This window comes from Artemia franciscana, chromosome 12 (assembly GCF_032884065.1).
Source record: "Artemia franciscana chromosome 12, ASM3288406v1, whole genome shotgun sequence".
Classification (NCBI taxonomy): Eukaryota; Metazoa; Arthropoda; class Branchiopoda; order Anostraca; family Artemiidae; genus Artemia; species Artemia franciscana.
In genome coordinates this window covers 20072817-20099600 of record NC_088874.1, presented here as the reverse complement: position 1 = coordinate 20099600, position 26784 = coordinate 20072817, and the positions used below count along the sequence as shown (strand labels likewise).

The window sequence follows — 26784 nt, the reverse complement described above, 5'->3', positions numbered from 1 at the left end:
AATTCTAGAAAGCAAAGCCGTTGCAATGGTAGGGGGCAGCACTCCAAAATTCTTGAGATTCGGTAAAATTTGGACCAAAAGTCTGAAATTATACTGAATCTGCGAATAAACGGTGTAGTTACAGTAGAATCTCAGAGAGTAATGATTCCAAAAATTATGTAGTAAAATTTACAAATTCTGCAAAGGAAGTCTACGAGTGATATGTCTAATTATTAGATATAGTTAAAGCCAAATCAAAATCCAAAATCGTTCCACAAACTTGAAAAAAAAATTTGAGGACTTGGTTGAATTTCGCATAAGATTTAACTCTTGTTCCTCTCTTCTTTCCTAGGTCCACGCGAATTTGTATTGCTTCGAGCCATTTTAAATAAATTATCAAATTATGTTGCAAGAGATTAAGAGGAATGTCACAAGTAAGAGAATAAGCTCTTTAAGAAAATCTTATGGAATTCCTGACCGGCCTAAACCCCCGCCCCTTGAATTTGCCATTGCCTACTCTTTGTAAGCTCTTATTACCATTTCCTGGTTAGAAATCATTATCGATAAACTTTTGCAAAGTTATTTAGCACGCTAGCTTACTTACCACTTCGAAATCAACAAATCACTACAAAAACATAAGGCTAAATATAGACAGACCGGTGGTTCAACACCGTGTTGATAGTATTGCTGGCATGCTATAGCGTCATCAAAATTTTCTCCACGCTTTTGCGTCTTTCATTGGCGGCGCTCCGTTAATAACAAGAGCTAAGAGCTCATATGGAACTTGTGACGAGGCGAGAAGAGCTAAGAGCCAAGAGATCATATGGTATGAGCTCTAACAAAATTCTATGAATCAATAGATTGATTTAAAAAGGACAATAAGAGGCTTAATGCCGGTCAGGATTTAAAATAAGAGCTCTGAGTCACGATGTCCTTCTAAATATCAAAATTCATTAAGATCTGATCACCCACTCGTAAGTTATAAATACCTAAATTTTTTCTAATTTTTCCTCTCCCTTTAGCCCCCCAGATGGTCGAATCTGGGAAAACGACTTTATCAAGTTAAATTGTGCAGCTCCCTGACACGCCTGTCAATTTTAATCGTCCAAGCACGTCCAGAAGCACCAGACTCGCCAAATTACTGAACTCCTCCCCCCAACTCCCCCAAAGAGAGCGAATCCAGTACGATTCTGTCAATCACGTATCAAGGACATTTGTTTATTCTATCCACCAAGCTTCATCCCGATTCCTACACTCCAAGTGTTTTTCCAAGATTTCCCCCTCCAACTCCCCCCAGTGTCAAACGCTCTGGTCGGGGTTTGAAATGAGAGCTCTGAGACACGAATTCTTTCTAAAAATCAAATTTCATTAAGATCCGATCATCTATTCGTAAGATAAAAATACCCCAATTTTCACGTTTTCCAAGAATTCCGGTTTCCCCCTCCAACGTTAAAATAAGAGCTCTGAGTCACAAAGTCCTTCTAAATATCAAAATTCATTAAGATCCGATCACCCACTCGCAAGTCATAAATACCTAATTTTTTCTAATTTTCCCTCGCCCTTTTGCCCCCAGATGGTCGAATCTGGGAAAACGACTTTATCAAGTCAAATTGTGCAGCTCCGTGACACGCCTACCAATTTTCATCGCCCTAGCATGTCCAGAAGCACCGAACTCGCCAAATCACTGAACCCCTCCCCCCATCTCCCCCAAAGAGAGCGAATCCAGTACGATTCTGTCAATCACGTATCAAGGACATTTGTTTATTCTATCCACCAAGCTTCATCCCGATTCCTACACTCCAAGTGTTTTTCCAAGATTTCCCCCTCCAAATCCCCCACAATGTCAAAAGATCTGGTCGGGATTTGAAATAAGAGCTCTGAGACATGAATTCCTTCTAAAAATCAAATTTCATTAAGATCCGATCATCTATTCGTAAGATAAAAATACCCCAATTTTCACGTTTTCCAAGAATTCCGGTTTCCCCCTCCAACTCCTCCCAACGTCACAGGATCTGGTCGGAATTTAAAATAAGAACTTTAAAGCACAAGATCCTTCTAAATATCAAATTTCATTAAGATCTGGTCATCCTTTCGTAAGTTACAAATACCTCAATTTTCAAAATTACCCCCCCCCCCTTCCAATTCCACCAAAGAGAGCAGATCCGGTCCGGTTATGTCAGTCACGTATCTTAGACAGGTTTTTAATCTTCCCATCCAGTTTCATCCTGATCTCACCGCTTTAAGTATTTTCTAAGATTTCCGCTCCCCCAAAACTGCCCCCCCCCCCAATTACGCTTGATCCGGTTAAGATTTAAAATAAGAGATCTGAGTTACGAGGTCCTTCTAAATATGAAGTTTCATGAAGATCCGATCACTCCTTCGTAAGTTAAAAATACGTCATTTTTACTTATTTTTCAGAACTACCCCCCCCCCCCAATAGATCGGATCCATTCCAATTATGTTAATCACGTATGTAAGACTTCTGCTTATTTTTCCCACCAAGTTTCATCCCGATCCCTCCAATCTAAGCGTTTTCCATGATTTTAGGTTCCCACACCCCAAACTTCCCCCAACGTCACCAGATCCAGTCAGGATTTAAAATAAGAGCTTTGAGTCACGATATCCTTCTAAATATCAAATTTCATTGAGATCCGATCTCCCGTTCGTAAGTCAAAAATACCTCTTTTTTCTAATTTTTCAGAATTAACCCCTCCTCCAACTACCCCAAAGAGAGCGGATCCGTTCCGGTTATGCCAATCATGTATCTAGGACTCGTGATTATTTTTTCCACCAAGTTTCATCCCGATCCCTCCACTCTAAGTATTTCTCAAGTTTTAGGTCCCCCCCCCCCAATGTCACCAGATCTGGTCGGGTTTAAAATAAGAGCTCTGAGCCACGATATCCTTCTAAATATCATATTTCATTGAGATCCGATCACCTGTTCGTAAGTTAAAAATACCTCATTTTTCTAATTTTCAGAAATACCCCCCCCCCCCCAACTATCCCAAAGAGAGCGGATCCGTTCCGTTTATGTCAACCATGTATCTACCACTTGTGTTTATTTTTCCCACCAAGTTTCATCCCAATCCCTCCACTCTAAGTGTTTTCCAAGTTTTAGGTTTCCCCCTCCCAACTCACCCCTAATCTCACCAGATCCAGTCGGGATATAAAATAAGAGCTCTAAGACACGATATCCTTCTAAACATCAAATTTCATTGAGATCCGATCACCCGTTCGTAAGTTAAAAATACCTCTTTTTTCCTAATTTTTCAGAATTACCCCCCCCCCCCAACTACCCCAAAGAGAGCGGATCCGTTCCGATTATGTCAATCATGTATCTGGGACTTGTGAATATTTTTCCCATCAAGTTTCATCCCGATCCCTCCACTCTAAGTGTTTTCCATGATTTTAGGTTCCCCCCCTCCAACTCCCCCAATGTCATCAAATCCTGTCGGGATTTAAAATAAGATTTCTGAGACACAATATCATTCCAAACATCAAATTTCATTAAGATCCCATCACCCATTCATAAGTTAAAAATACTTCATTTTTTCTATTTTTTCTGAATTAACCGGCCCCCCACTCCTCCCCCCAGATGTTCAAATTGGGAAAACGACTATTTCTAATTTAAGCTGGTCCCGTCCCTGATACGCCTGCTAAATTTCATCGTCCTAGCTTACCTGGAAGTGCCTAAAGTAGCAAAACCGGGACCAACAGACAGACAGACCGACAGAATTGGCGATTGCTAAATGTCACTTGGTTAATACCAAGTGCCATAAAAAGGCGTCGCGTCGAGTTCTACTATGTATAGCTGAATCATTTTGATGATTTTAGATTTCTATCTTAGAATGTTAAAAATTGTGTTTTGGTACAAATTTTGGCATCTTGGTGGAAATAATAGTTTTACCTCTTGCAGGAGTTCGAAGCTCTCTTTAGAGAAGGTGAGGAATCCTTGGCAGATATGGATAAATTAAGAGTTCATCTTGATAATGCTATCACTGGCTTAAGTACTTTAGAAGGCATGAGGAAATCCGACGAAAACATTGATGCAACAATCGATTTTTACAGGAAATCAATAGATGTACCAAAGACCATACTCAAACGGGGTAATATTAGATTTCTTGTTTTTCTAGGCTTTTTTCGAAATTTGTAATTTTCCACCTTAGTTCAAGATTAGCATTAATTGGGGCCAGTGCTAAATTAATTAAATTGTCGTAAAAACAGGTTAAAAACTCTTCATCGAACTTTGTAGACTTGTAAGTTATGCCTCACCCCCCCCCCCCCCGAACAAGCTAAACTGTGTTTTAACAAAATTGTAATTTATTTACAAAAAGAAAATTTTTACTTGATTCCTCCTCACAATACTTGTTCGTGAAATAAATTCATGGGAATATAGAGGTAAGTATCAATGTGTTTTTCGGTGTATGGTGGGGGGGAGGGGAGTTTTTTGTTGTTTTATGATTATTTTCAATGAAAAATCAAAAAGTGTTATGGTCTGTAATTGATTTATTGTGATCTCTATGGTATATCTATTATATTAATATAATCTACTAGCTGGGGCCCCAGCACTCGGTACGCGGCAGGCTTCTATATATGGATTCTCATTGTCCATTGTGTTCTAACCTCAGACAATTTGCTGTCTTTTCATATTGCAGTTTTTTCAAAGATATTTGATGATTAAAGCAAGTCCAATTTCTAACAATGATATCTACTAAGCTTCAAAGTTTTCTTTTTTAAAGGTTTTTGAATTCTTGTAATCCCTTGTTTTTTAATTTAATTTTTTTTTTACTTTATTTTTTTAGTTTTTAATTTTTTTAGTTTTTTATTTTTCAGTGTTTTTCTTTTTTTTATTTTTTAGTTTTTTTTCGTTTTTTTCTTTTTTTTTCTTTTTTAGATTTTTTTTTAGTTTTGTTTTGATTTTTTTTTCAGTTTTTTTTTCTTTTTAGAGTTTTTTAGTTTTTTTACCTTTGTATTTTTTTTCTTTAGTTTCCTTTTTCTTTTTTCTTTTTTAGTTTTTTCCCCTTTTTTTATAGAAGATAGTGTAATGGACAGAGGGACAGTACATTTATATATATATATATATATATATATATATATATATATATATATATATATATATATATATATATATATATATATATATATATATATATATATATATATACATATATATATATATATATATATATATATATATATATATATATATATATATATATATATATACAAGCTGTTGGGGTGGCGCTTCGCGCCACCCCAACACCTAGTTGGTGGGGGCGCTTCGCGCCCCCCCCCAAGCCCCCCCGCGCGCGTAAGTCGTTACGCGCCATATTAGTTACGCGCCATTGTAGTTGTGTCCCTATGTCCCACCTGTGAATATAGATAGATATATATATATATATATATATATATATATATATATATATATATATATATATATATATATATATATATGTTTTTAACTACGTAAAACTTGCGAATATACAACATTCTTTGCTGTCCCATTGTCTGTGCATATAAATAGATTGTCAGGTTTACCGACTCTTGAACATGCAACATATAATGGTCCATGGGAAAACAATCCGTATTCAGATCTATACCTCATGATTCTAATGATTGCCCTTGAGCTTTGTTGATGGTGATTGCTAATCGACCATTCCCTGAGTCGCCATCGTCATTTATATATCCCCCTGTGCACCCCGGCGTCCCCTTTGTAGTTATGTCCCTGTGTCCCGGTCGTCATTTATATTCCCTGTGTCCCGGTCGTCATTTGTGTCCCGGTGTTCCAGTCTGTGATTTCTCTTTGAGTGTCCCGGGCGTCATTTATATTCCTTGTGTCCCGGTGTCCCGGTCGTCATTTATATCCCCCTGTGCCCCCCGGCGTCCCCATTGTAGTTGTGTCCCTGTGTCCCGGTCGTCATTTATATTCCCTGTGTCCCGGTCGTCATTTGTATCCCGGTGTCCCGGTCTGTATATACATTCGTTTTTTAGTTTTGTTTTTCTCCTTTATTTTTTTCCTTTTTTCTTTTTTAGTTTATTTAGATTTTTAGATTTTTTAGTTTTTTTATTAGTTTTTTGTTTTTTTGTAGTTTTTACCATTTTTTTAGTTTTTTTAGTTTTTTTTTTTACTTATGTCCTGGTCGTCATTTATACTCCCTGTGTCCCGGTCGTCATTTGTGTCTCGGTGCTTTGTTGATTGCTAATTTATATTATATTTATATTTATATTTTTTATATTTATTAATATTTTTTTAGTTTTCTTTTTCTCTTATTTTTCAGTTTTTTCCTTTTTTTTAGTTTTTTCTTTTTTAGTTTTTAGTTTTTTTTTGTTTTTTACCTTTTTTTAGTTTTTTTTTTTAGTTTTTTAGCTTTTTTAGTTTTTTTATTAGTTTTTAGTTTTTTTTTAGTTTTTGCCTTTTTTTTAGTTTTTTCAGTTTTTTTTAGTTTTTAGTTTTTTACCTTTTTTTAGTTTTTTTTTAGTTTTTCAGCTTTTTTAGTTTTTTTTTCTTTTTAGTTTTTTTTTGTAGTTTTTACCTTTTTTAGTTTTTTTTCTTCTTTTGTATTAGTGTGAAATAATTCAGACGTCATATGCGGACAAACACGACGTCACTCGACAGACAGACAGACAGATATAACCCACAAACAACTTATTTTTATATATATTAAATTCATATTTTTTTAGTTTTCTTTTTCTCTTTTATTTTTCAGTTTTTTCCTTTTTTTTAGTTTTTTTCTTTTTTAGTTTTTAGTTTTTTTAGTTTTTTTAGTTTTTTTAGTTTTTTAGCTTTTTTATTTTTTTATTAGTTTTTAGTTTTTTTTTGTAGTTTTTGCCTTTTTTTAGTTTTTTTAGTTTTTTAGCTTTTTTATTAGTTTTTAGTTTTTTTTTGTAGTTTTTGCCTTTTTTAGTTTTTTTAGTTTTTTAGCTTTTTTATTTTTTTTTATTAGTTTTTAGATTTTTTTGTAGTTTTTGCCTTTTTTTAGTTTTTTCAGTTTTGACGTCACCTGATCCAGTTTTTTCAGGTGACGTCACCTGATCCATCCACAGACAGACAGACAACTTATTTTTATATATATAGATATATATATATATATATAGATATATATATATATATATATATATATATATATATATATATATATATATATATATATATATATATATATATATATATATATATATATATATATATATATATATATATATATATATATATATATATATATATATATATATATATATATGTATATATATATACATACTAGCTGTTGGGGTGGCGCTTCGCGCCACCCCAACACCTAGTTGGTGGGGGCGCTTCGCGCCCCCCCCAAGCCCCCCCGCGCGCGTAAGTCGTTACGCGCCATATTAGTTACGCGCCATTGTAGTTGTGTCCCTATGTCCCACCTGTGAATATAGATAGATATATATATATATGTTTTTAACTACGTAAAACTTGCGAATATACAACTTTCTTTGCTGTCCCATTGTCTGTGCATATAAATAGATTGTTTACCGACTCTTGAAAATGCAACATATAATGGTCCATGGGAAAACAATCCGTATTCAGATCTATACCTCATGATTCTAATGATTGCCCTTGAGCTTTGTTGATGGTGATTGCTAATCTACCATTCCCTGTGTCGCCATCGTCATTTATATATCCCCTTGTGCCCCCCGGCATCCCCTTTGTAGTTTTGTCCCTGTGTCCAGGTCGTCATTTGTGTCCCGGTGTCCCAGTCTGTGATTTCTCTTTGAGTGTCCCGGGCGTCATTTATATTCCATGTGTCCCGGTGTCTCGGTCGTCATTTATATCCCCCTTTGCCCCCCGGCGTCCCCGTTGTAGTTGTGTCCCTGTGTCCCGGTCGTCATTTATATTCCCTGTGTCCCGGTCGTCATTTGTATCCCGGTGTCCCGGTCTGTATATACATTCGTTTTTTAGTTTTGTTTTTCTCCTTTATTTTTTTCCTTTTTTATTTTTTTTCTTTTTTAGTTTATTTAGATTTTTAGATTTTTTAGTTTTTTTATTAGTTTTTCTTTTTTTTTCTTTTTAGTTTTTTTGTAGTTTTTACCTTTTTTTAGTTTTTTTAGTTTTTTTTACTTATATCCTGGTCGTCATTTATACTCCCTGTGTCCCGGTCGTCATTTGTGTCCCGGTGCTTTGTTGATTGCTAATCGAACATTCCTTTTGTCCCGGTCGCTTTCTCTTTGAGTGTCGTCATTCATATTCCCTATGTGCCGGTGTCCCGGTCGTCATTTGTGTCCCGATGTCCCGGTCTGTAATTTCGTCAGTTGAAAACTTATGATGAAATAAATTTTTAATTTTTTCCCTTTTTTTGTTTTTAGTTTTTTTTTATTGGTTTTTACCTTTTTTTAGGTTTTTTAGTTTTTTTCTTTTTTCTTTTTAGTTTTTTTTGAAGTTTTTATCTTTTTAGTTTTTTTATTTTTATTTATATTTTTTTAGTTTTCTTTTTCTCCTTTATTTTTCAGTTTTTTCCTTTTTTTAGTTTTTTTTCTTTTTTAGTTCTTTTAGTTTTTACCTTTTTTAGTTTTTTTTTAGTTTTTTTAGTTTTTTAGCTTTTTTTATTTTTTTTTATTAGTTTTTAGTTTATTTTATGGTTTTTTCCTTTTTTTAGTTTTTTTTTAGTTTTTTATCTTTTTTTAGTTTTTTTTTAGTTTTTAAGCTTTTTTAGATTTTTTTATTTTGTTTTCTTTTTTTTTTGTAGTTTTTACCTTCTTTAGATTTTTGCTTCTTTTATTTTTTTAGCTTTTTTAGTTTTTTTTCGTTTTTTCTTTTTAGTTTTTTTGTAGTTTTTATCTTTTTTATTTTTTTGTATTTTTATTCATATTTTTTTAGTTTTCTTTTTCTCTTTTATTTTTCAGTCTTTTCCTTTTTTTAGTTTTTTTCTTTTTTAGTTTTTTTTTAGTTTTTTACCTTTTTTTAGTTTTTTTAGTTTTTTTAGTTTTTTAGATTTTTTAGTTTTTTTATTAGTTTTTAGTTTTTTTTGTAGTTTTTGCTTTTTTTTAGTTTTTTCATTTTTTTTTAGTTTTTAGTTTTTTACCTTTTTTTAGTTTTTTTTAGTTTTTTAGCTTTTTTAGTTTTTTTTTTCTTTTTAGTTTTTTTTGTAGTTTTTACCTTTTTTAGTTTTTTTTCTTATTTTGTATTAGTGTGAAATAATTCAGAAGTCATATGCGGACAAGCATGACGTCACCTGATCCACAGATCCACACACAGACAACTTATTTTTATATATATATATATATATATATATATATATATATATATATATATATATATATATATATATATATATATATATATATATGTATATATACATATATATATATATATATATATATATATATATATATATATATATATATATATATATATATATATATATATATATATATATATATATATATATATATATATATATATATATATATATATATATATATATATATATACCCCAGATGGTCGAATCTGGGAAAACGACTTTATCAAGTTAAATTGTGCAGCTCCCTGACACGCCTGTCAATTTTAATCGTCTTAGCACGTCCAGAAGCACCAGACTCGCCAAATTACTGAACTCCTCCCCCCAACTCCCCCAAAGAGAGCGAATCCAGTACGATTCTGTCAATCACGTATCAAGGACATTTGTTTATTCTATCCACCAAGCTTCATCCCGATTCCTACACTCCAAGTGTTTTTCCAAGATTTCCCCCTCCAACTCCCCCCAGTGTCAAACGCTCTGGTCGGGGTTTGAAATGAGAGCTCTGAGACACGAATTCTTTCTAAAAATCAAATTTCATTAAGATCCGATCATCTATTCGTAAGATAAAAATACCCCAATTTTCACGTTTTCCAAGAATTCCGGTTTCCCCCTCCAACGTTAAAATAAGAGCTCTGAGTCACAAAGTCCTTCTAAATATCAAAATTCATTAAGATCCGATCACCCACTCGCAAGTCATAAATACCTAATTTTTTCTAATTTTCCCTCGCCCTTTTGCCCCCAGATGGTCGAATCTGGGAAAACGACTTTATCAAGTCAAATTGTGCAGCTCCGTGACACGCCTACCAATTTTCATCGCCCTAGCATGTCCAGAAGCACCGAACTCGCCAAATCACTGAACCCCTCCCCCCATCTCCCCCAAAGAGAGCGAATCCAGTACGATTCTGTCAATCACGTATCAAGGACATTTGTTTATTCTATCCACCAAGCTTCATCCCGATTCCTACACTCCAAGTGTTTTTCCAAGATTTCCCCCTCCAAATCCCCCACAATGTCAAAAGATCTGGTCGGGATTTGAAATAAGAGATCTGAGACAGGAATTCCTTCTAAACATCAAATTTCTTTACGATCCGATCATCTATTCGTAAGATATAAATACTCCAATTTTCATGTTTTCCAAGAATTCCGGTTCCCCCCTCCAACTCCCCCGAATGTCACAGGAACTGGTCGGAATTTGAAATTAGAACTTTAAAGCACAAGATCCTTCTAAATATCAAATTTCATTAAGATCTGGTCACCCTTTCGTAAGTTACAAATACCTCAATTTTCAAAATTACCCCCCCCCCGCAATTCCTCCAAAGAGAGCAGATCCGGTCCAGTTATGTCAGTCACGTATCTTAGACAGCTTTCTATTCTTCCCATCCAGTTTCATCCTGATCTCACCGCTTTAAGTATTTTCTAGGATTTCCGGTCCCCCCAACTGCCCCCCCCCCTAATTACGCTTGATCCGGTTGAGATTTAAAATAAGATATCGGAGTTACGAGGTCCTTCTAAATATGAAGTTTCATGAAGATCCGATCAATCCTTCGTAAGTTAAAAATACGTCATTTTTCTTATTTTTCAGAATTACCCCCCCCCCCCGCAATTGAGCGGATCCGTTCCAATTATGTAAATCACGTATGCAAGACTTCTGCTTATTTTTCCAACCAAGTTTCATCCCAATCCCTCCAAACTATGCGTTTCCCATCATTTTAGGTTTCTCCACCCCAAACTTCCCCCAATGTCACCAGATCCGGTCAGGATTTAAAATAAGAACTTTGAGACACGATATCCTTCTAAAAATCAAATTTCATGGAGATCCAATCACCCGTTCATAAGTTAAAAATACCTCATTTTTTCTAATTTTTCAGAATTAACCCCCCCCCCCCAACTACCCCAAAGAGAGCGGATGCGTTCTGGTTATGTCAATCATGTATCTAGGACTCGTGTTTTTTTCACCAAGTTTCATCCCGATCCCTCCACTCTAAGTGTTTTCCAATTTTTAGGTTTCTCCCTCCCAACAACCCCCCCCCCCCCCCAATGTCACCAGATCCGGTCGGGTTTAAAATAAGAGCTCTGAGCCACGATATCCTTCTAAATATCAAATTTCATTGAGATCCGATCACCCGTTCGTAAGTTAAAAATACCTCTTTTTTTCAGAAATACCCCCCCCCCCCCAACTACCCAAAAGAGAGCGGATCCGTTCCGTTTATGTCAATCATCTATCTAGGACTTGTGTTTATTTTTCCCACCATGTTTCATCCCGATCCCTCCGCTCTAAGTGTTTTCCAAGTTTTAGGTTTCCCCCTCCCAACTCCCCGCCCCCCTCACCAGATCTGGTCGGGATTTAAAATAAGAGCTCTAAGACACGATATCCTTCTAAACATCAAATTTCATTGAGATCCGATCACCCGTTCGTAAGTTGAAAATACCTCATTTTTCTTATTTTTAAGAATTACCCCCCCCCCCCCAACTACCCCAAAGAGAGCAAATCAGTTCCGATTATGTCAATCATGTATCTGGGACTTGCGCTTATTTTTCCCATCAAGTTTCATCCCGATCCCTCCACTCTAAGTGTTTTCCAAGATTTTAGGTTTCCCCCCTCCAACTCCCCCCAATGTCATCAGACCCAGTCGGGATTTAAAATAAGAGCTCTGAGACACAATATCATTCCAAACATCAAATTTCATTAAGATCCAATCACCCGCTCATAAGTTAAAAATACTTCATTTTTTCTATATTTTCCGAATTAACCGGCCCCTACTGCCCCCCCCCCCAGATGGTCAAATCGGGAAAACGACTATTTCTAATTTAATCTGGTCTGGTCCCTGATACGCTTGCCAAATTTCATCGTCCTAGCTTACCTGGAAGTGCCTAAAGTAGCAAAACCGGGACTTTAGGTTTTCCCCCTCCAACTCCCCCCAATGTCATCAGATCCAGTCGGAATTTAAATTAAAAGCTCTGAGACACAATATCATTCCAAACATCAAATTTCATTTAGATTCAATCACCCGCTGATAAGTTAAAAATACTTCATTTTTTCTATTTTTTGCGAATTAACCGGGCCCCCACTCCCCCCCAGGTGGTCAAATCGGGAAAACGACTATTTCCAATTTAATCTGGTCCGGTCCCTGATACGCTTGCCAAATTTCATCGTCCTAGCTTACCTGGAAGTGCCTAAAGTAGCAAAACCGGGACCGACAGACAGACAGACCGACAGACCGACAGACCGACAGAATTGGCGACTGCTATATGTCACTTGGTTAATACCAAGTGCCATAAAAACGTACGGTAAAAGGTAAAATACGCCAAAAGTGTGTCTCGGCCTTTACTGTTAAAGCTGCTTCCCTATATTTGAATACTGTCAAAAGATGTCATTTTAAAGCTCAATTTGAAAGTATGAAAACGAAGCAAACATATCAAAAGTCTAAATGTACACATGTTCCATGAAACCACTAAGTGAAACTTGTAAGGTAATTGCTTAGTCATGAACAAATATCCTTATACATTTTGTTTTCCTTATACTTCCTGGACTTTCGAAATTTTTTTGGTTCACAATATATAAAACCATCTATTCACTGTTCAGATACCAGTCAAATATAAAATGAGTAAAACAACATTTGTAAAAGAGACAACAGGGAACTATAATTCCAATGGAGAATAAAGGAGAGGGAAAACAAAATCAGATAAAGACTTAATGCAAAGACATATACTAATTTTGGGTCGTTATTATAATGGCACCAACTCGTATAATGCTTATGTAGATATTAGTTTGTTAATGTGATAAAAGTCTATGTGTAATAACTGGGTAGCGGATGATGGGATGGAGTGAAAATTCTCAGGTGCTTTGTTGAAACGAAAAGGGATTGGTCGGGGACACAAGGCCTCAAATTTTGCTTTCAAGACGTGAATATTAAGGGGCTAAACAATTTTCCTAGTACCTCACTATGTTCAAAAGCTTGACACTTGATTACTAAACTATTTATCGGCACACTTAACCCCCTACAAGTTAGAATAATACTTCGTTAATTTATAATAATCGTCTATATCTGTATATTTTGCTTTACATCAGACGCTGGGTACCTGAATGTATCCTACTAAGTGATTCTTTTTGTCTTATTATACAGTGAGTTCCATTAAAATTAATTTATACAATCTAAAAAACCCATTTTATGTCAAGTATTTTGGGAGATTTGTATAAACCCTCTAGAGTTGAAAAAGACCACAACAACAAAGATAAAAGCAGAAAAGTAATGCCTAAAGACAATAAGGGGCCGAACGAGTTAAGGGCCGAGCGATGAAAATGCCCGTGAATCTTTTTTAGGTAACGAGAAGAATTGGAATGCGGGCTTTTTTCTACTAATGTAACAAAATAAGAAGATTAAAATCTGTACAATTATAACCCAGAAAATTTTATCAGAGAACAAACAAAAAAGCCTTTTAAACAATGACAAAAAAAAGAAGTGAATATTCATATGTGAAATTTTTTTTGGTTAAAATTACTAAACGCTTCCTTCCTCTTAATAACAACTGACTGTTTACCCTTTGTAATATTTCACTATTTAAGTTTTATTTACATGTATCAAGACGCAATCTCAGATTTCTTAAAACAGCAGTCACAAATCAGCATACCATAAACTTGAATAATAATTTTAGTTCGAAAAATATTTCCAGCCTGAATCCGAGGAACGCTACTTATTGTCAGATAGGAAATTTGGAATAAATATTAATCGATTATTTACTAAAGCTCTTATTGTTTTTTAATGGAAACTTGCTCATTAGTTGAATTGCCAATACCGGGTTCTAAATGACATTTACTATGTATTAACCACTGTACACAAGTTTATATAAATCTAACTGTATATAAATTTAGATTTGTATACAGTGGTATCAACACACTGGGGAACACTGAATTCAATCAAGACGGTTCCTGATTTATCTTTCAACACTGGATTCCAATATTCAATACGATATTTATATTAGCGTCTATGATTTTCAGTAACATTTATTAATTTTGTTTAAGAAATCAGTGTGATTTGATTCTTCAGAAAAATATAATTTCCTACATTAAAAATGTAATAGGGATTTCCCTAGTCCCCATATTTTTCTTGTAATAATTTGAGATAATTCCTTGTAATGCTTTTGAAAAACTTCGACAAAATATATCTCTGTAATAGTTAGTTACGACTAAATTTTTGAATTTAGTGTCAAGTTCCTATTTAAATGATTTATTTCAGTTTTTGAGCCAAAAATTAGGACTTTTGTCCTCAGCCAACTTTATACTATGTGTAAATTTCTGCTTACTTGCGTTTAAGACGCACACACACGGACGAAAAGAGGAAAAGGTAGAATTTAATTGTTTTGGGGGATTTTCTAGTGCATGCTTGAATGCTAAACTAAAACGGAATTCTAATTTTTTAGATAAAATCGCTGAAGATCCGGAAAATGCAGCTATACGGCATAATAGTAAAATTATTGTACTGGTATGTTAATAAATTGAGAAGGAATTGTCAATCTGGCCTTGTCCTGGTTAAAGATAAGAGGAAGATTTAATGATAGTTCTAAAAAGATAGTAATGCCCCATGTGCTGATATTGGGGTTAAGGTTTTTTTTAAGTTTGGTGGTTATTAAGTTAGAGATAAGTTACCTAACATTAAAAATAAGATTTTTTAAAACGAGAAAGTACCTAGTGATTTTAGGAAAACTCTACTTAATACCCCTCTATGATTATAGAGGTATTAGCTTGGTTTCTGTAGGAAGCAAATTACTTAGTATGATGATACTTTTTACACTTAGAGATGCTGTAGATAAAGTTATAACAGAAGAACAGTGTGGTTTTAGGACGGGGAAAGGATGTGTCGGCCAAATTTTCATTCTTAGATTAATTATTAAGAAGTGTCTGATTCATCAGATACTCAGTTTTGTAGAACTTTACTATTCATGTATGGTATAAAAGATAAATACATTAAAATGATTAGTGCCATATACGAGAGTAACATTGCTGCGGTTAAAGTGGAATATAAGGTTAGCACCTGGTTTCCCGTTATGTGAGGAGTTAAGCAGGTTTGCGTTCTATCCCTATTTATATGAACCATTTTGATGGACTTTGTCCTAAGGAGCAGAGCAAAGGCAGAAGGAGAACACGAGTTTAGGGTGCAAGAATAGATTTTGAAAATTAATGTTAAGAAGACTAAGTTGCTAATACTAGGACTAGGTGAAGGTGAAGAGGTTATTTTGGGTAACGAGACTATCGATCAAGTGGACAGCTTCACTTACTATTATGTTAAAAGTAAAATAGCCAAGGTCCAGGGTGCTTTTTAAATTTAAAGAATTTAGGAAGAATAGGAAGATGAATCTACGGACCAAGATTAGAATATTGGAAGCTATAGTGATGAAAGTGGTCAGGTATGGTTCTGAGGCGAGGGTGCTCCAAACAGCGGAGGAGGATTTGCTAAATATTTTCCAATAAAATTGACTACGGGTCGTTTTGGGTACCCGACTGTCTGGCCGTAACTAAAACAGTAGATTTTGCCAAAAACGTGGGGCAATCCCACATTCAAGGGCTATAATGAGAAAAACGTTGAGATGTCTAGGACACGTTCTGTGGATGGAGGATGATGGAATGCCCAAGATTGTCCTTGCCAGGCAAACATTTAGGAACCGGGCGAAAAACAGGTCGCTCCTGAATGGGGTGAGAGATGTCGTAATGAAAGATTTGGGGAAAATTGGAACCTCTTGAGAGTGTGCGAAGAAAGAGGAGTTTGAATTGATTGGGAGTCAAGAGGAGCATATGTAGCTGTGTTGACCATAGGCGGCTTAGTGCTTGAGTGAGTTGTTAGTAGTATTAGTAGTTATGTTTAGGCCGCTCAATCTCATTCACTTAGAATGGGTAAAAATCCACATTTTTGAAAAATAACATATAATCGAACAAGCGATAGCAAAGTAACCTATATTTTTTATGTTTTGATTTTACGGCAGCCATCAGCGAAAAATTAAAGTATAGGCTACGTTCAGTATATAATAAAAGGGAAAATGTTCAAAGAACATTTGAAAAATAATTTCTTTTTTTGCAAGAAGACTGCTAGAAGAGATTGAACTCCTCTCTGAAAAATCCCTGTTCTAGTCTTTGATTTTTCATTATGGAGAAGGAGTAACTGTTTTTGAGATTACTTCTGGGAATTTTTTTTTAAGTTCTTATGGTAAACTATGCAAAACTCTTAACATAGTTTTTTTTTATTGTTCATGAATTTTTCGATTTTTTTTTTATTATATTTTCTTGAAAATTGTGTTTTGACTTTGAAATGTAGGAATCTTGCGCTGCGCAGCTTTTCACATAAAATTTTAAAACACGGCCAGTTCTAGTCTAAAGCTTAAAGTCTTTGTTTAAGTTGTACCATGGTTAGTGTCTCACCAAATTACTCAAAACTTACTATGCAAAATGTTTTGAGGCTGGAATACAATTTGACTGTATTTTCGAGCGCAGAACGAAGGTTGCACTAGAAGCACTAAAATTTCTTCAACTGTTATTTTCCAGGTGTGACTTTCTTGGATTTTCAAAACTATGCTTGTTACTGTAGCTTCTACTGGAATTTTTATGCATGTATATAAATCTAGTATGTTTTTGTTTAAGGACGTGAACTTATCGCTCGTTTGGAAACGGACGACGAGTCTGGTTTCAAGATGGGCATACAGACAGACTATGTTATTCAGTCGCAGAAAAAGGTATGTTCACATTTAACTTATTTATCAATAGCTGAGTTAGAGGTGCTACCTTTTGGAACACACAAACCTTCATACAGGTGGGAGGGTATGGGACATTATCTTCTCAAGATTTTATCAATTACTCTCTCCTTTAGCTGAAAATGTCAAAAAATTTATGGTTGGAAAAAAATACTCTCTTGGACCTAGGGTATAGCAGGATAATGACTTTGAGAAACCAAAAATGTAGGCTGTTTTTTCGGTATAAACTTCAGTGGACGCCAAGAATAGAGCGTCATTCCACCCAAGGCCCACACAGGTATGAATGCTCCTCAACTATTCTACTCTGCTCAGGCTTGCCATGACTTGCTTGACTTAATGGTGTTTGTTAGCAGAGCCACTAGCGTAGAGGGAATTTGTTGACAGAGCCGTCATTCTCCTCTAGTGTAACTGTTCTGGGATATAGACGGGATGTTGTTTGAGTTAATATTGCGGCTGAGGATATGCTGGTTTATTACACCGGTCCATCGGATATGGGTTCTCCCTAGAGGACGTCGTTTAGTCACTGTCCGAGGGATTGAAATTTGTATTCATCCTTGTAGCGGGAATCTCTGCTCAGAACTCTACTGTTTACTTATCGGTTATATAATGGACACTCAGGAAGGGAAGTTCGATTGATGCTAATGAAATGAAACAAAATATGATGAATATATAATTGTTTAGAAACAAATTTGGGCTATATATTTGCACATTAGGGGTGGGAGTGGGGGTAAAGCATAGCATATATTAAATACGTAAACTAACCCTTGCCGTATTTAATTTATGCTATGCTTTACCCCCACCCCCTAATATGCAAATTTATAGCCTAAATTTGTTTGCATAAACCAAACCAAAATACAAACTAAATACTTAAATAAAATATAGCTTTAATTTATTTTGCAACCAAACCAAAGCTAATTGTGTGGTATAAAGAAGTTGCTTGACCAGTTTCTTTTGTCATGCTCGCATCATTCGCGATCGAAATTGTATAATGTTTTTTATATAACCGATAAGTACCCATTACTATTTACACTTTCCTACTTCATTTAAATCTTTCCTTATCATGTCTCCTTATCACCTCTTATTTCAGACGGTCCTTTTTTTCTGCCACAATTAGATTACCAAGAAGCATGATTTGAAGCAGCTTATGATCTGTCATCCATAGACTCTAACCTCAATATCTTAACCATTCTTCGATTAATAACCTTGATAGTAAGATCAAAACAATTTTTGTAGAACCTATTGTTTAATATGCTGTTACTAAGGCGAGTACCATTGGTTTGGCTTCTAGTATCAAAACCGCAGTTCTGTTCTTTATTTTCTTATTCTTCCCAACTTTTTTCAACTACGAAAACACCATGCACATTGTCTATCCTACATTTGCATCTCCATTGCATCAAGAGAAACGTTTAGTTTTGAACGCCCGCTTTAAATATTAATTTCTAGGATCGGTGGTTACATCAGTGAAGGATGTGTCTTCCTAAAGTGTAAATGAAAAAGAGAATAGTTGATTCTGTTAAATACTCTTGTAGATATTTGGTCTGATAGACCATAATAAATATTGTATTTGCTGTGTTTAATGCTTATTTGCTCTTGTTTCAGTCTAGCTTTGGACCTGTTTCCTTAAAAGCGTTTTTTTACGTATTTAGTAAGCTCAAAGCCGTTTTATTTGCGATATCCCGTAAGGGACCGTACCATTTTCCGTAACTAGATCCCGAAAATCGTCGATCCCGTCCAGGTAGTTTCACACCTTGTTTCATAAAAACGGCGTTAGAAAATATTTACCTGGTGGATGTGGATGAAGACTTTTTTTTATTTTGTTGACCAACCAGGTTAGTATCTCTCCAGATATGTGTATGGCACTGTTTTTCTGGGCCTACTGTAAGGTATACCCTTGGCTCTAGCAAATTACATTACTTAGTGTCATTTTTAATCCTAAAAAAAGGACAGACTTCACTTTCAACATTCCCAGATGGGTAAACGTATGGCAGTTCATATTATTGACTTACCAATAAAGTGAATAGCCTATGCCAAACGATGCCTTTTTTATGCTCTTTACGAATATAATAATTGCTTCTATTGCAAATTCAAATTTAAGCACTTTTTGACCTAATCTAGCCAAAAAAAGCTAGTAACAATCAATAAGCATTCGCCGATTTTCAAACCTCTGCCAGTAGGCTGCCTATTTCTTTTCCAGTGTTTTATTTGTCAAAGGCAGTACAAAAAAACAGCAAAAAAACAAAAAAACGAAACAAAGGCTCAAATAAAACGGAATTATGCAAAATAAGACTGGAAACGGTAGCCCAAACTGAAACTATCTTGTCTCAAATAAAACGCGGCTTAAGTGATATTGTTGTTAATAGATCAAATGACCTAATTCTTTCCCAATTTTAGTTCTGCATTTTAACCTGAATGTTATTGTTTTTATGAAAATTCTGAGCCTAAGATATATCTGGCCTAAAATAATTTTAATTTTTTTCAGACTCCAAATTTAAAATCGTAAACTAAAGACCATAAAATAGATTTTGTTTCAAATTCAGTTTGTTATTAGACTTTTTCTTTGCTAATTATAGAAAAATTTGCTGATCTCTTGCTGAAAACTATAGTAAAAACGTTTTATTTCCCCCAGTTCCTTTCGTACAGGTTTGTAGGGAAGTGTGCACCCTTAAAATTGTGACAAAATTTATTATTTTTCAGATACGAGAGCTTTTGGACTTAATTCACACGAAATTGGTAACACTCGAGCAGTCTTATGCAGAGTTAATATACCTGACGGACCACGTTCGTGAACTCAAATTTTTAGAAAATGGTATAGATGTTGTAGTCAATTGGGTTTTGGGACATGGTGCTGACTTGTATAGGCAGTTGGCAGCGCGAGGGGTTGGGCTCGATGAAACTGAGACAGAGGAGCTGCAAAGACAACTGGAGGCTTTAGAATTACGATGTAGGGTAAGATGATCAAATTTATTTAATATTAACTGAATTGTCATTACGAGGCCAATTGTCTTATTTTTAGGAGGAAGAAGTGACACTATTGGAGGATATTTTGGTGGAAGTTTCTGAAATATAAATGCTATAGGAATATAAATTATTAATATGAATATGATAATTCTGGAATATAAATTAATAGCTTTATGTCAACATCCGTGAACAAAGCAGATGCAATATACGCACAAAAAATAGGCAACATATATTTCCTGCCTAATATTAGTTAAATTGAAAGTCAAGATATGAATTAGACTTTTTTATAAGTTAGAAAGGGATGGACATGAAAGAAAGTGATGGAAGGATTTGATGGATGTATGATAGATTTTAACACAACCTGTGACAAAGCAAAGTAACCTTCTTGAAACAATAAAAATAAATCAACTCTCTGGAATGTTTATGTTGAAATATTTACTACAAACAATTGTAGTTTTACTTTCGCCGGGAGCCCTGAAAGGCTAGAATGTCATATACACTTCGCATAATCCCTGATTCGCCATGAGATTAAATAAAAAAAGGAAAGTTTTTTTCTACTGAAAGTAAGGATCAACTTCAAAACTTAAAACGACCAAAGATTTATTACATATATAGGGGGTCACCCCTTCCTCTACTTTGAAGTTTTTTTTGAACTTTTAAAAAAGCTTATACTAATTAAACAGCCCTTGTGTTTCAGGAGTTGTTCTTAAAATAGGAACAAAAATTCAAAACTTTAGCTTAAGAGCGAGGCATTGAGGAGGGGGCAACCCCCTCTCATAAGCGTAATAATTTATTTTAATTTTAAATTTTGATATTGCTCTTTACTTTTAATTGAAAGACTTCTTTTTTTTAATTTCTAATCATTTTAAATAATGCTGGGATATCCGACTCCCCCTTCAAGGAAAATTCCTTAATGGCAAGTTCTTCCCCCGTGAAATACTCCCCCCACTACCAATAACATTCCCTCCAGACAATTCTAGCTGAAAATATACTGCAGAAAATGACTCCTGAAACACTATGTTCTTTTAATTAGAACAATAATTTCAAGCTTTAAGTCATCTTTTAATTCTAACAAAGATTAGCCATTTATCAATGAATAAAAACTCATTTTATATTGTTTAGTAGGAAAGGAAGTCCAGTTGATTTAAATTGAAAAAATATTTCTTTGTAATAGGCCATTGAAACAATTAGCCGTGGTGAGATACCTTGGTATCTCAAGTGGAAAGCACATGGTGATCAAGTGGCAGCTAGGGTATCTAGAGGGCTTGGACTGATTCGGCGTCTGAGAAATCAGTTACCTCGTTCTGCCCTTTTAACTCTTTATCATTCGATTGTCATGCCTTATATTTCTTATGGTTGTGTGATATGGGCTGGTGGATTTTATACAAATTTTAAACGTGTTCAGGTTTTACAAAATAAAGTTATTAGACTACTAGGAAATTATGTCCATGGTGAAAATGATACAGTTAATTGTTATAGGAAACTCATGATCTTTAATCTTAGCCAACTTCATGATTATCAACTTGCTATATTTGTATTTCAGAGTATTTATGGTTTGTCCCCTGAAATTTTTCGTCAAATGTTTATAAGGAATTCTTCATACCACAGTTATGAGACTAAAAATATGGATGATTTGGTATATGAGTGTCGTAGCTCTCAGAGGGGAAGTTTTGGTCCCGAGTTTGCTGGACCAGTAGTGTGGAATTCTTTACCAATAAGTATTTGGGTAGAAAATAAGTAAATAATTTAAATGGGATGGTTTATTGATTTGTTTTTTTCTTATTCTTTATTTTCCTGTTGTTTTCTTTTTCCCACTTTTTTGTTTCATTTCGTTTCATTTTTTTTGTTAATGTTGTTGGTATTGGTGCTCATTAATGTTTATCAGCCACTACTAACAAGTCTTTGACTTTCTAAAGTGGCTGATGTGGTTTATTGATGATATGTATAATAAAAAGTGTGTCTCTCTCTCTCTCAATAAGAAGCTTTTTTTCAAAAGTACTAAGAACTTTAGCATAGAGAGTGAGGTGTTGAGGGGGAGAAACCACCCTCGTATATGTAATAATTTCTGTTCGTTTTAAGTTTCGTGGCTGCTCCTTACTTTCAGTTGAAAAAACTTTTTTTTTTATTTAATTTAAAAAAAGTACGTAGATATAAGCAATAGCTCTAACTGGGCCATTAAACATTTCTCTATGATGTTATGGTAACCCGCTGGGTCTGGTAGAAAAAAACAATAGCGCTACCAGCACCAAAAGTGTCATTCTTAGAGACATAAGGTGGTTGCAGATGGTGGAACTTATAAAAGTCACTTAGATATAAGCAACACGTTTTAAATGAGTGATTAAATATCTCTCTAGGATCTTTTGGTAACCAGCTAGTCCTTTTAGAAACAAGAGCTAAGAGCTTTTATGGCACTTGTGACGAGGTCGGAAGAGCCAAGAGCTCATATGGTATGAGCTCTAGCAAAATTCTAAAAATCAATAGATTGATTTAAAAAGAAAATCAGAGGCTTAATGCCGGTCGGGATTTAAATATCAAAATTCATTAAGATCCGATTACCCACTCGTAAGTTAAAAATACCTCAATTTTTCTAATTTTCCCTCTTCCTTCAGCCCCCCAGATGGTCGAATCGGGGAACATGACTTTATCAAGTCAATTTGTGCAACTCCTTGACACACCTACCAATTTTCATCGTCTTAGCACGTCCAGAAGCGCCAAACTCCTCAAAGCACTGAATCCCACTCCCCTAACTCCCCCAAAGAGAGCGGATCCAGTCCGGTTACGTCAATCACGTATCTACGACATTTATAAAGCGTTTTCCAAGATTTTCCGTTTTCCCCTCCAACTCCCCCCAATGTCAACAGATCTGGGCGGAATTTGAAATAAGAGCTCAGAGACATGAGTTCCTTCTAAATATTAAATTTCATTAAGATCCGGTTACCCGTTGTTGAGTTAAAAATACCTTAATTTTTCTAATTTTTCCAAATTAACAACCCCCAGCTCCCCCAAAGAAAACGGATACGTTCTAATTATGTCAATCACGTATCTTACACTTGTGCTTATTCTTTCCACCAAGTTTCATCCCGATCTCTCCACTCTTAAGTGTTTTCCAAGATTTCCGGTTTCGAAGATTTCTGGTTTCCTCCTCTAACTCCCCCCATTGTCTCTGGATCTGGTCGGGATTTAAAATGAGGGTTCTAAAGCACAAGATCCTTCTAAATATAAAATTTCATTAAGATCTGATCTCGCATTCGTAAGTTACAAATACCTCATTTTTTCTATTTTTTTCGAATAATTCTCCTTCCCTAACACCACCAAAGGGAGCGGAGCCGGTCCAGTTATGTCAGTCACTTATCTTGGACTTGTGTTTATTCTTCCCACCAAGTTTCATCCTGATCTCTCCTCTTTAAGCGTTTTCCAAGATTTCCCCCCCCCCCTTGACAGTGTATCCAGTCAGGATTTAAAATAAGAGATCTGAGTTACGATGTCCTTCAAAATATGAAATTTCATTAAGGTCTGATCACTTCTTTGTAAGTTAAAAATACCTCATTTTTTGATTTTTTTAGAATTAACCCTTCCCCCCAACTCCCCCAAAGAGAGCGCATCCGTTCTAGTTTTGTCAATTACGTATCTAGGACTTGTGCTTAGTTTTTCCACCAAGTTTTATCCCGATCCCCTCACTCTAAGCGTTTTCCAAGATTTTAGGTTTCCCTCTCCAACTCCCCCCAATATCATCGGATCTGGTCGTGATTTAAAATTATAGCTTTGAGACACGATATCCTTCCCAACATCAAATTTCATTAAGATCCGATCACTCCTTCGTAAGTTAAAAATACCTCATTTTTTTCTAATTTTTCAGAATTAACCCCCCCTACACCCCAATCCCCCCAAAAAAGAGTGGATCCATTCTAGTTATGTCAATCACGTATTTAGGACTTGTGATTATTTTTCTCACCAAGTTTTATCCCGATCCCCCCGCTCTAAGCGTTTTCCAAATCTTAGGCTCCTCGCCCCAGTTCCCCCCAGTGTCACCGGATCTGGTCAGGATTTAAAATAAGAGCTCTGAGACACGATATTTTTCGAAACATGAAATTTCAATAAGATCCGATCCCTTCTTCATAAGTTAAAAATACCTCATTTTTTCTAATTTTTCATAATTAACCCTCTCCCCAACTCCCCCAAAGAGAGCGAATCCGTTCTGGTTATTTCAATCACGTATCTAGGACTTGTGCTTGTTTTTCTCACCAAGTTTCATCCCGATCCCTTTACTCTAAGCGTTTTCAAGATTTTAGGTTTTCCCACCCCAACTCGCCCCGATATCACCTGATCCGGTCAGGATTTAAAATAAAATTTCTGAGACACGATATCCTTTCAAAAATCGAATTTCATTAAGATCCAATAACTCGTTCGTAAGTTAAAAATACCTCCTTTTTTCTAATTTTTCCGATTTAACCGTCCCCCCACACCTCCCCCCCCCAGATGGTCGAATCGGGGAAATGACAAATTCTAATTTAATCTGGTCTGGTTCCTGATACGCGTGCCAAATTTCATCGTCCTAGGTTAACTTGAAGTGCCTAAAGTAGCAAAACTGGGACAGACAGACCGACAGACCGACCAACAGAATTTGTGATCGATATATGTCACTTGGTAGGTACCAAGTGCCATAAAAGAGGAGACACATCAGTGCTACCCATGTAAAAACACATGTAAAAGTATGCATACAGTGCTTCTCCTATATAAGGGTTTTGACCATGCTGACTCCGATGATGCACTATTCATTTTGATCTGACGCCATTTCGGTTAATTCGGAAAAAATAGAAAAATGAAGTATTTTTAGCCTACGAACGGTTGATCAGATCTTAATGAAATTCGATGTTTGGAAGGATATCGTATCTCAGAGCTCGTATTTTAAATGTTGACCGGATCTGATGACATTGGGGGGGGGGGGAAGTTGGGAGGGGGAAACCTAAAATCTTGGAAAACACTTAGAGTGGATGGATCGGGATGAAATTTGGTGGGAAAAATAAGCATAAGTCCTAGATACATGATTGAAATAACCGGAACAGATCCGATCTCTTTGGGGTAGTTGGGAGGGGGAGGGTTAATTCTGAAAAATTAGAAAAAAATGAGGTATTTTTAACTTACGAACAGGTGATCAGATCTCATTGAAATTTGATATTTAGAAGGATATCGTGTCTCAACGCTCTTAATTTAAATCTCGACCGGATCTGGGGACATTGGGGGGAGTTTGGGGGGCACCTAAAATCATGGAAAACGCTTAGAGTGGAGGAATCGGGATGAAACTTTGTGGGAAAAATAAGCAGAAGTCTTAGATACGTGATTGACATATGTGTAACGGATCCGCTCTATTTGGGGGAATTTGGTGGGGAGGGAGGGCTAATTCTGAAAAATTAGAAAAAATAACGTATTAACTTACGAAAGAGTGATAAGATTTTCATGAAACTTCCTATTTAGAAGGACCTCGTAAAACAGGTCTCATATTTTAAATCTCAACCGGATCCAGCGTCATTAGGGGGGAGGCAGTTGGGGGAGGGACTGGAAATCTTAGACAATACTTAAAGCGGAGAGGTCAGGATGAAACTGGATGGGAAGAATAAAAACAAGTCTAAGATACGTGACTGACAAAACCGGACCAAATCCACTCTCTTTGGTGGAGTTGGGGGGGGGGGGGGGTAATTCGGAAAAATGAGGTATTTGTAACTTACGAACGGGTGATCAGATCTTAATGAAATTTGATATTTAGAAGGATCTTGTGCTTTAATGCTCTTATTCTAAATTCCAACCAGATCTTGTGACATTGGGGGAATTTTGAGGGGAAACTGGAATTCTTGGAAAACGTGAAAATTGGGGTATTTTTATCTTACGAATAAATAATTTCTTAGACCACACTGCTTTTCCATTTACGAAAAAAATAAATAATTGAAGAAAAAACGGGTTTAATTTCTTATAAAGCAGTGACAACAAAATAAAATAAAAACTACACTTTAGCTAACCAAAAAATAAAAATACTCTGAATATTTCGGCCCCACGTCCAGGAGCCTTTCTCAACGAAAAAAAAACAAAAAAGGAGAAAATTACAACAATTTAAGACTATTTTTAAGACATTATAAAAATGCCACGACAACTAAACCAACATAAAAAATATAAACAATCAAATATATAAGAAACAAAAACTCTCATTTTAAAACAAACACTCCCGCAACTGACTGTAACTTTAGAAAAACTGAAGTAATTGTTTATATTGGCACTTTCCTCTGCCACAATCGATGTATAAAATCTAATGTATAATTAGATTTCCTCTGCCACAATCGATGTATAAAATCTAATGTATAAAATCTTATATACATAGATTTTATACATCGATTGTGGCAGAGGAAAGTGCCAATATAAACAATTACTTCAGTTTTTCTAAAGTTACAGTCAGTTGCGGGAGTGTTTGTTTTAAAATATTCCCATTTATACATCGATTGTGGCAGAGGAAAGTGCCAATATAAACAATTACTTCAGTTTTTCTAAAGTTACAGTCAGTTGCAGGAGTGTTTGTTTTAAAATATTCCCATTTATACATCGATTGTGGCAGAGGAAAGTGCCAATATAAACAATTACTTCAGTTTTTCTAAAGTTACAGTCAGTTGCGGGAGTGTTTGTTTTAAAATGTGAGTTTTTGTTTCTTATATATTTGATTGTTTATATTTTTTATGTTGGTTTAGTTGTCGTGGCATTTTTATAATGTCTTAAAAATAGTCTTAAATTCTTGTAATTTTCTTCTTTTTTGTTGTTTTTTTTTTCCGTTGAGAAAGGCTCCCGGACGTGGGGCCGA

The 26784-nt window shown here is 35.2% G+C and overlaps 1 protein-coding gene across 3 annotated transcripts in view; it reads left to right on the top strand.

Moving 5' to 3' along the window:
- The window catches only part of LOC136033822 (SEC14 domain and spectrin repeat-containing protein 1-B-like), a 128501-nt gene that overhangs the window by 60614 nt on the left and 41103 nt on the right, over positions 1–26784 (top strand). For all 3 annotated transcript variants that reach the window (XM_065714749.1, XM_065714750.1, XM_065714748.1), the window contains 3 exons: positions 3896–4085; positions 16879–16970; positions 19683–19934. In XM_065714749.1, coding sequence (XP_065570821.1) covers positions 3896–4085; positions 16879–16970; positions 19683–19934 — 534 coding nt within the window. The remainder of the gene's footprint in view (positions 1–3895; positions 4086–16878; positions 16971–19682; positions 19935–26784) is intronic.